General features: G+C 40.1%; 1 protein-coding gene across 2 annotated transcripts in view; it reads right to left on the bottom strand.

Moving 5' to 3' along the window:
• The window catches only part of pou6f2 (POU class 6 homeobox 2), a 76,572-nt gene that overhangs the window by 4,760 nt on the left and 59,145 nt on the right, over window positions 1-12,667 (bottom strand). For both annotated transcript variants that reach the window (XM_031292926.2, XM_035998215.1), the window contains 3 exons: window positions 8,663-8,872; window positions 6,648-6,801; window positions 2,776-2,944 (listed from right to left, as the gene is read on the bottom strand). In XM_031292926.2, the coding sequence (XP_031148786.1) occupies window positions 2,776-2,944; window positions 6,648-6,801; window positions 8,663-8,872 (533 nt within the window). The remainder of the gene's footprint in view (window positions 1-2,775; window positions 2,945-6,647; window positions 6,802-8,662; window positions 8,873-12,667) is intronic.

The following is a 12,667-nucleotide window of genomic DNA, read 5'->3' as shown; positions in this document are numbered from 1 at the left end:
ACCAGGATGCACCCTGAAGTTTCTTTTGCAAAAAATATCTAAGACAGACGTCCAGAATAAATAACTTTAAATTTAACCACAGATAATAAAATCTTTATTAAACATCAGATGACTATTAGCAAAGGGAGATTTATTATATAAGATGCTCTTTAAGATCTGATTTTCAAACATTAACAAATAAATAAGCGCACATGAGTTAACTAAAAGTGTTTCCGGGACCAACATGAGTGTAACGTGTGTGAATGCTTTTAGTAAAACAACTCTTGAACTGACAGCAGCTCTGCCAGAGAGACAGCCAAGATCTACTCTGCTCTCGGTGGAACAAACAATGCACACAAGACATTTTTAATGGCGAGGTGAGCTGCTGCAGACAACAGTGAGGGGGAGATGACCGTGCGTGCATGAACTTCCCCTGCTTCTACACCTCGTTTGGTGCATTCCTCCTTGCCGACAGGCGGTATTATTTATAACCTCCTCCTAAACAGTGGAAAGAGGAGGGCTCCATACCGCGGGGAATACATTAGTAAATATGAGGAGTCACCAGAGACAGGACATTTCATGGATCAACAGGAACCGCAGATACTAAAATGAGTTGAGAGCTGCTCAGCTGGGGTATGCACGCCCTCGTCTAGTGCATCAGCACGAGGGAGAAATGGCCCTGAATGCACCTCTCTTCTTAAAAGTACCTCAGGAGGCTGCTTAGACATGCTGTATGTTTAGGCCTGAATAACAGATTGCCTGAAGGTTTACAGCCATCAATCAGAGTCTTTGAGAAGTACATGCTTAAAATGAGGGCTAGACGATACTACGACAACTAGCATTTTTTATATATGGTTTACTTCTTACAAGTTTGTATTGTTTAATGACAGTATGACCAGTTTAAGACACTGCACTGCTGCTTCTTATAGCTATTGTCTGTTTATAGACATTTATTGAAAACTGTCAGGGAGGAATGGGTCATATATAACAATATTAAATATGCCCTTGTGATATATAATCCATTTGAATCTGTAAGAGATTCATAACATCAGTAGGTTTATTGTCTAGCTCTACTTAGGGCTACTGATAAAATATATATGATTATGTTTTTATAAGCTGGTCATGTTTATTTAGATTGAGTCAAATGTGTCTTTTGAAAGATTTAACTAATGAGGACAGTAATCCTAGTGTTTATAATGGTGAATTAAATTATCAGCAGTGTGACAGCACATATTAGGGCTATAGTTATCAATGTTTTCTATCTTAAAATGTATGACGTGTGGCAGTTTTTAGATTTTTCATATTCATAGTAGCTAAACCAAGCCACATTTGAGCCATATGGGGACACACTGGCACATCATTGGTTTGATGATGCCCTCTTGTAATGCCTGTGCCTGTTTAGATAAACTAATAAAGCGCCTGGAAACACTGAGCAATGGAAGGAGACAAGATGGAAGCATCTGTCAGTGTCTGTTCACTGTCTGGGTTCAGAGCCGGAGCCCCAGAGCTACCGTGACGTCCCGTTCCTCCTCAAACTTCATGTCTGTGTTGATGTTAACTAAACTAAAGCACGTGAAGTTTGCCCCTCTACTTAAAACATCAGGATGTCATGTCCAATGTCATACAAACAAAAAATTGTCTTAACGGCATGAATAACAGCCCACAGAGTGCTTATTTTTGAAGCTAATGGCTTTTAATGTATGTTATAAATATTTGAATTATGCTTGGCTGTAAATATTTCATGTGTGATTTCAAGACTTTAAACATTAGTCAGAGATGGCTGGGCCTCATAAGATCCCCGGCCCCTGTACTGTTTCACATTTTATCGGCTATTTGATGTTGATGTGATGAAATTTTTAAAAGTGCGTGGCAGCGCCGTGTCACATAAATAGCACAGGTCATCAGCAAAGCACATGCAGAGGGACATTAAAATTAATACAGGAATGAGAGCTGGGAATGGAGGGAAATACTTGTCAAAAACTGATGCAAAACAGGTACAATTATGTAACATTTTGTGTTTTTAGGGCAAAGAAAAGTTGTCTAACATAGATATTCATTAATAACATTTTAGAAAAGACATTTAACATGAACTTCCATTTAGCAACTTTTTATTTAATCTTACACTTAAAAAAGTGTTTTTGCATTGTAGAATAATATATTTTACTAGTTAATTCTCTTGAAAAAAAGTAATATTTGGGCATGATGTAGCCCAAATATTCTGACTTGAAAGGGAAATGTGGCTCATTTGGTGTCTTCATGCTAAATGTTAAGTCAAGTGGAAAAACAGGAGGGATGAAACACTGATTGTCTGATTGTCTCATGAATATATAATGCACCATTTACGACTAAACTGTCCTGTTGGCAGCAGTAAAACATGGCAATCTTATTAACAGATCATCGCCGTCAAGCTCTCTCATGTTCAGGCGGAGCAGCCGGCATCGGGCCTTAGTAATTATTAAATGCTTTAAGTGCTTCGTGTAATACTTGTGTATGTATTTTGCATAAGTAACGCGCGGCTGTCATGTCAGCGGGTGAAAGGGAAGGGAGAAGCAGAAGGGTAAGTACAGTCTACAGATATGAGAGCTTCGTTTGCCAGGGTGGTGATAGTCAATTATGTATTTTAATATCTTAATGTCTGTTAAAACATGGAATGAAAAATAGATGGCAGTCATGAGCGCCAGAAAAGTCAGTGAGGCTGCACAACTTCATGTGCTTTCATTTGACAGAATTAGGACATATTGATCAGAAGAAAATTAACCATTTATTGTTGGACTTTTACCCTTTGTTTGTTCTTACCTGCAGATGGCAGACTGGCTGTACGCCGGCCCTTCGGCGGCGCTGAGTGCCTGGCCCACCTGAGTCTGTGTCAGGCCCAGGGACAGCCGGCGGATCTTGAATGCTTTGGCGAATTCACGAATCTCCTCCAGGTTGACCCCGTCCACCTCGCTGGGGGCGGTCTGCGGGTCTACAACACACCAAACACATCTCATTTTATTAGCCCTCTGCTCCTCCGTCGCTAACCTCATTTTCCAGAGTGAATGAAACAAACATCCAGATGTATGTGAGCATGATCGTCTGTAAATAACTTTGAAAAAAATAGCCCAGCGCAGGGTCAGAACTTATTTTTTCTGTCTGCCCTTCTCCTGTAAACTACAGTACATGTATCTGAGAAATGTTTGGAAGAATAAATTCATCTGAGGTGTGAATGCAGGCATGTCGTGGCTCTGACTTACAAGTGTAACTCTTAATGCCATAGTCAAAAGCATATGGACAAAACCACGACACAGAGCTTGATAATTCAATAGATGGAAAGATCCTGAGCAGATAGATACCGTTGGTCTTTTTCTTTGATCTCATCTGAATAAATACACATATATTCTAAAGCTAGCCCTCTCAAATAAACACAGAATGTATAAAGACATTATTTCATCCATCTGACCCTTTGTAAAGAGTTCAGGCCTTCCAACCTCCAGCAAGCCTCCCACACAAATATCCAGCTCCAGTCCAACAGAGAAAACTCTTTATAGAAAGGAATGCTGTTTGTGAATCTCTGTATTTGTGCAGATCTGAAGAAACTTCACTGAAGCATTTTGAAGAATTTCCCTGCTAATAAAAAGTGATTTCACATTGTACATCAATGTCAGGTGCCCCGGCATCCTGCTTACTAAAGCAAAGTTTGTGCCTCTGAATTATTCATCTTGGTCATTATCAATGAATTATTAAAGGAATCCTCCAAGCGTATTTAAGAAAAAATCTATGGGGCTGCCATCTCGTTGTGCCTCATAAGTGACGTGTAGCGTATGCGGCGTGCTCCAGACGTGTGAACACTTGGAAGATGAGGGACTGGAGACTCCGAGCTGACTAAATGGGAGGGATGAGCACTCACAGCTTCGGGTCCCATCATCTCCACATTGATGAGCATCTCCTCATCATTCCCAACAGAGTCTATCTACTCAGTGGTTTGAAAGACTAATGGCACTCTAGAGCAACTGGTCTAACCTCTGGATCCATATTTGTCTTTAGACATGAAGTCACCACCCAAACATGATTTTACATTTAAACTCTAACGAATGGCGGAGTAAAGCTCTCACAAAACAAACAGAGAAGTAAATACAATGTTTGAAAATACAAATTAAAAAAACAACTGAAACAATGAAGACAATCAATTTCCTGGCCTCCAGAACCTCCTTTTCTTCACAGCAATAATACACTAATAAGCTTAATAATTACAACAGGACAATAACACGTTCAACACTCAACTTATCTGCTGAAAAGGAAAATGAGAAAAAACACCTTCATAAAATGCTATTATGTGCCAGGAACACAATAAAATCAAGCTTTTGTCTCTGCCTGTCCTCTATTTAAGGTGAAAAACTATTTATTTTTCTTTTGCTGAAATGTTCATAATCCACCTGAACTAGACTAAATGATGATAAATGATGATGTTGTAGTTGTGATCCACAAGTTGAGAACAAGAAGTCCAGAAGTTAGAAATCTACACAGTCTTAAAAAATGTCTCTAGGAAAAGTAAATAACTAATGCTCTCCTGTCTGTTTTAGATCTTATTTACACCTGATCTGTATCTGGATACAGTATCTGCTCTTTGCATTTACGCCTGGTATCAATGACTAATTTCGTTATGTCAATCCTGACCGCACTGTGATTAGGTATCAATATGCAAATTCGTTAGGAAATGGGGTATGAGTGATGTAGTGGTCAATTTATGCTAAATGGGATGCTAGAAAACAGTTTGCATGCTCAGCTGACTTTCTCTCGATAAATATATTTATATAAAGTTAAAATAAAAAACAACCTCAAGACAAAAATACTGCTGACATTCTTCTTTCTGATTGACATTTTCCCATCTGATTATTTTTTAAATAACAGTAACAGACATTCTCAGCTTTTTAATCTGTTTCTGGCACTTTGCTTGTGGCCAGAGAATGCAATGACATTTCATCTTCTCTCCTTGGCAGACGACTCTGATTCTGTCATTGGATTTTCCTTTGTGTATGTATGCTGTAAGTGATATTGAGAGAAAGTGATATGGCTCGTACTCAGCATAAATTATTCATTCTATTTACCACAGAACTGAGCCACAATGATTTTGTGCAGAATCAAAAATGGTTTATAAGATATTTTCCAAGCTACAAGTAAACACAAACTAAACACGGTGTCTACAACAAGCTGATCAATGGCGACTTGTTTTTTATTAAATTCAGTGGCATTGTAGCTGCCTTTAAAATGAGTTTACATGGAGTTTAGGGGAATTGACTCTGACAAATGAAATTTATCTGAATAAAACAGAGTTTTTAAAGGCAATAGCTGCATGTTGACAGGCTGTGGACCAGTGATTTATAAGGCTCTGCCAAGGGCCCACGCATTGGGAGAATGAAACTTATGTTCATTAAACATAACGCACGCCACTTTGGATCATCTAATAAACCAAAGAATTGACAGTCAGGAAAAAATAAAAACAATCGTAGGAGGCGGGGATCAGTCAAAAGCTGTCCACACTGAGAGTAACGTAGATACTGTGAGGCCGGCATGTTGAATCTTTAAAGGGACAGTTCACCAAAGTTAGAAAAAGACATTTTTTAATATCTTAACCAATGCAGAGAGTTTTGGTTTTATTTGGCGAAGTTTTGAGATTTTTGCCCCCACCTCAATACAATGGAGGTAAATTAAATGTCATTGGTGGCACTCAAAACAAAAAGAAATTGCGTGTAAAAAAAATCAACAGCAACATTTCTTTCCAGAAATTGTCCCTGTGTCTGTTACTCTAATCCACAGAACATTATAATGTCATTTCTGTCTATATTTGATTGTCCTGGGTATTTTAAATTAACAAATAATAAAATCTCATTCTTGTCAAGATTTTATTTCATGCTTTATAGTCTTATTTTCTTAAAACAAAGTAAAAAAAAGGCCAGGACTGTAAGAATATTTGAACCAGTTTTCAATAAAAATAAACTTATTTCAAGAACTTACTAGAAATGAGTCCATATCTGTTCTAGCACCAAGAAAACTGTAACCTGATTTACATTTTTAGTTTTAAAGAGTAAGTCTGTGATGATATACATATTTTTTATTGTCAACTAATACCATGAAAATAACAAAACCATCAAGGATGAACACACACACACACACACACACACACACACACACACACACACACACACACACCCACACACACGCACACACACACACTGTAGTTTATTTTGAGTCAATACCACATACACTGTCCTGCTGCTATAAATATTTACTAGAGCACCAAGTGTATTAATCCACTGCTGAAAAAAGTTCCCAACAAAAACACTACTTTCTCCTGCTCAGATAATGTTTGCTAAAGCCTACAGTGCCCAGCTGTTTTGGGAAATGATTTAGCCTTTAAAAAAAAATAAAGTTTATATTTGTGACCCATTTGTTTTTAAAAAAACGTTTGCCTTTTCAGTAGAAACAAATAGGTTTGGGGCTGCATGGCTAGATATTACTGGATATTACTGTACATGAGAGAATATGTTTTGTTGTAATTTGGGTGACCTAACCCTTTAACATTCACTGTCATATGATACGATCATGAGTCAGTGGACTTGTATATATATACTATATACTATACTTGTATTTGAAGACATGTTGTGTTTTTGTGAGCTGTGTCGGACACTTACTGCTGACCAGCTGCCCCACGCTGAGAGCCGAGGAAGAGGAGGAGGTGGAGGAGGAGGAAGAGGCCTGGTGGAGAGGACTCTGTCTGTGGGGCATGTGGAGCAGGTTGGGCTGAGATGATGCGGGGCCTGTCTGACCCTGCTGAGCCTGAGGCAGCTGGACACACACAAACACACATACACATAGAGCTGATATAATATATTGACAGCTTGCAGCATGCATTCCCTTACCCACATCATCACAATAATAACCATTTGCAGTAATCATGTGATTATGGTAATTGGGCTATAATATTAAATCTAATCAGGCAATCAACAGCTATTAAATTAGCCACTTTGAAGCTGAATATAATGAGATTTACCTTGTACCTGATGATGAAGAAATGTTAATTACTGCCTGCAGTATTTAAACTGACAGAGCTGAATATAGTGTCAATAGTCTGCTCAATAGACTACAGCAGTAGTTTACTATTGCAGGAGACAGTGAGAGTCAACTCAGGTACAGTTTTACAAACGCTTCTTTGCAGAAATAAACTTGGTTATAAAAAAAAGACAACTGCTCATGACAATTAGTCTCTTTTCTTTTGTCATCAGACCTGTGAGGATGCTAATAATGGCAGCTTGAACCAGAAAATATAAGTCCCCATATCAAACATAATTCATGATCCACAAGCTACGTGCTCTGATGGCGAAAAAACTATGTATTTTCATGTTTTATGCACATTTGAATTGCTTTTACAAGATCAAGATGGTACGTCTACAATTTTAAAACGAAAAGCTGTCTCCGCCATAAGCTAGGCCGGCTTCTCCTCTCCTTCTTCACTATTAATTATTTTCTCTGTGGCATGTGTTTGTTTGGATGGTGGGGGGTGTCAACAGCGATGCACACACTGTCAGGACTGTTGACAGGCTTGGAGAATTATCTAGCTTCACTGGAAATATTCTAGACTTCAGGCTCTGACAACCGTAAATTATGCCCGTGAAACAATGTGTACATGCAGGCTTTGAAGTGGAGACAAAAGCATAAACATTATTACAAATGCATTAATTCATTCAAGAGTATGATCTGGTGTTTCGAGGAGCCACAATTAGGTGTCCATCTGCTGAGAGGTCATCCATTCTGCACTGTACAGGCCTTCAATGTGAACTTTTACCCTGTAATTCTGTGCTGACATCGTCATTATCAAGTCAATAACATTTTCATTGCTGTGTGCATGCATCTGACTCCACAATTGAACACTGTAAAGATCTTCAAGTTGGGAGGAGAACCTGTTTGAGAGTTTCTACACTTACGGTTTTAACTCAAATCTGGTGTACAAAAAAAGAAAGAACTTGTGTTTTATGCACCTTCCTTTAAATCAAAAAGTAAAACAAAATACTTCTTGCTCAGGTCAGAGAGGACAAATCACAAGGATTGTGGAGTGTGATTGAGGAAGGAGAGAGGGACGGAGAGGTGGAGAACAGAGGCACGAGTGTTTGAGCATGATGAAAAGTGTGTCTTTTGTTTTGTTTTTTAGTTTAGGCTCTGCAGGGGTGCAGCAGGCTCCCTGAGACTGAAAGCTTGGCTGACAAGTGCTTTCCAAACATGCACAGACACAAAGTGAAACATGCAATCACACCACACACACACACACACACACACACACACACACACACACACACACACACACACACACACACACACAAACACACGATAAACAATTGTACTGAAAGCTACAATTTTCAAAGTGGAATGATGCAAATGAGCGTTATGAGTGTTGAAGCAGGAAAAATATGAGGTGTTTAGCATAAAGCAGACCTGACTAGCAGTGCTGGAATATTGCTTTCATGAATAAACAGAGCTCTGGTCTGACTCCACTAGGTTTTGCTCATTCAAAAGTTTTAAAGTCAGCTCTTGATCATTGTTAAAACATCAGTATAAGTATATAATAAGCTGCTCTACAAGATATCTTCCTCTATATGTGTGTGTGTGTGTGTGTGTGTGTGTGTGTGTGTGTGTGCATCAGGGTGGATGTTACCTGCTGTCCAGGCTTGATTGGTGACAGCGTGATTCCCTGGGTGTTGATGACAGGCAGGATCTGATTGCCGATCACCGTGGCGATGATCTGGCCTTGAGCGTTGGTCAGAAGCTGAGGTGTAATTGGCTGTACCTGCAGTGCTGGGTTGCCACCCCCTGATTGGCTGGAGGGCCCTGCAGAGTTGGGCATCAGTGGGATTGTTCCAATTATCTACAAAGGGAGTAGAGAGGAGACAAAATCAGCTGGGCAGTTTTAAAAAGAAGATGGAGCAGAGAGGGTAAACGCTACTGGAAGTATCAGTCTTAATGATCTGCTGCTGGGAGTCTTTTTTGGGGGGCTTTTTACATGTGATTGAAAATTAAGCATGAGCCGGTAATTTAGCTGTGTTATGAGGTTAAGAAAAGCATGCAGTGTTTGACTTGGTCTGTGTGTGATTTTGAGAGAGAAACATGCACAAATGTCCACTGATCATCTGTCACTGAGGTGGTTTTACAGACTAGAGCAATTGAAGCCACAGCAGACAGCTGGGAGCGCACTGCAAAGGTCAGCACTGAATACCTGTGTGTGTGATGGTGCACACCACTGACTGTATTATCCATCACCAGGCCAAGACCGGGATGAGTGTGTGTACGTGTGACTGTGTGTGTCTAAGTATGTTTGTCCTTTTGTGTCTTTGTCTGTATCTGGTGAAGAGTCTGGTGGCTGCTGAGAGACAGAAACCCCCATTTCACCCTCCCCCTCTCTCTCTCTCTCTCTCTCTCTCTCTCTATCTCTCTCTCTCACACACACACACACACACACACACACACACACACACACACACACACACACACACACACACACACACACACACACACACACACACACACACACACAGGCAGAAAGGAAGAAGTGGAAAGAAAGAGCAAGAAAAGAAACAATAAGAAGGAGAAAAGTGAGGATCATCAGAGAGTGAGATAGGACCCTGTGTTTCTAATTCAACTCTTAGGGTCCCAGGGGTACTTCACCCCTTATCCCCCCCTCCAGCCCATGCTTTCCTCTCCTCTGTGGCTGTAATCAGGAAGGGCAGATCAAAGGGGGCGGCAGAGTGTCACTGCAGCGTTTTAGCTCTCAGAGCTGTCAGAGTGTGGCCAAGAGTGGCGCTTTAGGGTAGACTTAGCGCCTCTTCACCATGATGAAGGTTAATGTCATCTGGGGACTGGTTCTGAGCAGCCATTGCCCCGTCCCCCCGCTGACATCGCTCCTCCACCAAGCCTCATTACACCAGAGAGCAGCTCAACATGGATGAGACGCCCATCATTCCAAATTCTGTTATTTTGCAACTGGGCAAAGAGCTGCTTTTGCAAAAATTGCCCTGTCTTTGACTCAAAGTTTATATTTTAGTTCAATTTTCTACACCTCAACACAAAACTACAAACAGCTTCTACATAGCATTAGCTGAGCCTTGTCTGGCTCCCGCTTGCCACCACTGATGTGTTTCAGTGCATGGTCCTCCTCCCCCTCCTCTCTTCCCCGTCTCTTTGACATAATAGGGAGGGATCAGTGAGAGAAAGGTGGGCCGACAATCTGTAATTCATCCCTGCCACGGCTCATTTGCTTACGTTGCTTCGCATTAGGGGAGAGATAATTTATCTCTCTCTCCGCGCCGGCTTTACAAATTCGCTGTAATGCTCTCCTGCCACTTAGCATATTTTATTGCCCTGCCTGACGCTCTTGTCTCCGGAGTCCCACTGATCCCGCTTTGCATGCCACTGTGGCAGGGAACTTGTTTCGCTCAATTATTCATCATCATTGGACTAAGTGGTTGTTCTATAAGCATAATAAAAGAACAGGCAACTGGCAGCTCAGCTCTCATCCTTGTCCCACCATGCAATGCTTCTCCATCTGACTCTCAGGCATGTTTCATGGCAGTGTCTCACAGCTCTTCTCGGGCTGGATGGGAGTTCTTAGAGTAGTCAACTGTTTGAGTGCTAATTTATAGACAGAAGGGACTTTATTATACACTTTACTTATGGGAAGTTTTGAATTCATTAATGCTGAGGTTTTACAGAGCATGCCCCCCATTTATAAAAGTATTATTTAGTTTATAGTTTAAGACAATCAAGCCTGGGTATCAAACCTCAATATTTTTTGAGTACCAACTGAAACACATTTGTAGCATTAAAAAGAGTCAATTACTGAAACAGGTTTGGTCAACTTTTCAGGTTTAGCTTCTATTCAGGCAAAGTTCATAATATAACACATGCTTATATTGTCCAAACTAAGGTATCAAAATAAGTATTGTTTTGGTATAAAAAAAACAACAACCATGTACACATTAATACCATTTCTCACTGTTTTAATACCATTTCTCACTGTTTGCCTGTGTTTTAAAGAAGTGCAACTTTATGTAACAACTTCTAATAATAAAACCTTATATTTATATAGTGCGAAACTCACTTTACAGAATTGATTGTACATACAACGCACAGACTAACTCTGTGTGTTTCTTGTGAGACTCAGACTAAAGTGACTGACAGCAGTAATTGCTAGTAAATACTGGTTTCATTTTAATGTTAAAACATATCAGGTCTTGCTATAAATCCCTCATGTTTTCACTGATCATGTACACCAGTGAAGTTACTCTTAAGAAGGTTGCACAGCTCAAATGTGTTTCGAACCTGCAGTGCTCCAAATCTACTAGCAGAAACTCTGAACAAAAAGCCCAAATTTGATGGAGACATGCAATCATTTACACTTCTTAAGATGCAATTTCATCGCACCACCATTTCATAAATAACCAGCTTTCAGGACCTTCTCTCATTCACTGCTGCTAAGGCCCTCTCCTCAAGTATCTTTCAGTTTGTTCTCCTTTATTTGGCTTCCTGTGTTTGCTTCTCGCTCCACTTCGTATGGCATGTGAGTAACGTGCCTCTCTCCACCCAGCAGAACTCATTAAGATTATGCTGCTCTTGTTTCCACAGAAATGTCATCTCATCTCTCCAGCCAGGGCAATCTGTGTCTTTAGCTATGGTCGCCAGGCAATATCTCTACCCATTTTCTCTCCTCCACTGTTCATGCGGTGAATTGAGACCCAAGAGGGGAAATGTTTGGGAAGTTTGGACTCGTGTCAACACGCAAGTCCAAAAAAAGCTAACATTTAGAGCAAATCAAAGGCTAAAACAGCAGGCTCATAATGGTGCACTGGACAGAAGACATTTCCTGGGTAGGTTGACAGGTATTTTCTAATAATTTAACAGCCTTTGTTTTATTTTCTCAAATATACAAGAGATACAGATACAGTAGATTAGTGCATTTGTATACTGTATTTATCCAACAAAAATGTCAAACATTAGCTTGATCTCAAATGTGAGAATTTGCTGCTTTTCTATGTTTTATATCGTTATAAATTTAATATATTTGGTTTTTGGAGTGTTGGTTGGACAAAACAAGCAATCTGGGAACTTGTAGGGCATTGACAGAATAATTGATACTGAAAATAATCAATAGTTGCAGCCCTACAGTAGATTTACAATTACAAGGGCAATAACAGTTTACACTGTGGTTACACTTGCTTTAAGGGCTAGAAGACTCCATCAATACAAAGGGCACACTTGCTTTGCAGGTTAACCGTGCATGTGTTCCTTACCTGTTGTTCTCTGCATTAGTGCCAGCACCGTCCACCCCAGGGGCCAAAGCCCTCACCAAAGGCTGGGAGTAAAAGGGATAGATGGCCTGACAGCCAAAATTCAAGGAGCAGAGGGTTTCCATACACAGAGCAAAGGCACCAGGGTTTATCAAACTGGGATTTGCCACAAACACAAACCATTTCAGCGGTGTCTACACCTTTCAGGACGTACAGTACACTTCATGAAACAGCCCTTAATGTCCTCATTTCCCAACACTGTTTAGCTGCCATATTTAAGATGCAGGCAAAGTGAGAATTTGTACTGAATAGAAGATATTCACAAAAATGCCACAGATTCACAAGGGAAAAATCAGGAGTGAGAGTGTTTTAACAATATT

The sequence above is a fragment of the Sander lucioperca genome, chromosome 23 (genome assembly GCF_008315115.2).
Source record: "Sander lucioperca isolate FBNREF2018 chromosome 23, SLUC_FBN_1.2, whole genome shotgun sequence".
NCBI classification, from domain to species: Eukaryota; Metazoa; Chordata; class Actinopteri; order Perciformes; family Percidae; genus Sander; species Sander lucioperca.
This window is presented reverse-complemented; position numbering and strand designations above follow the sequence as displayed.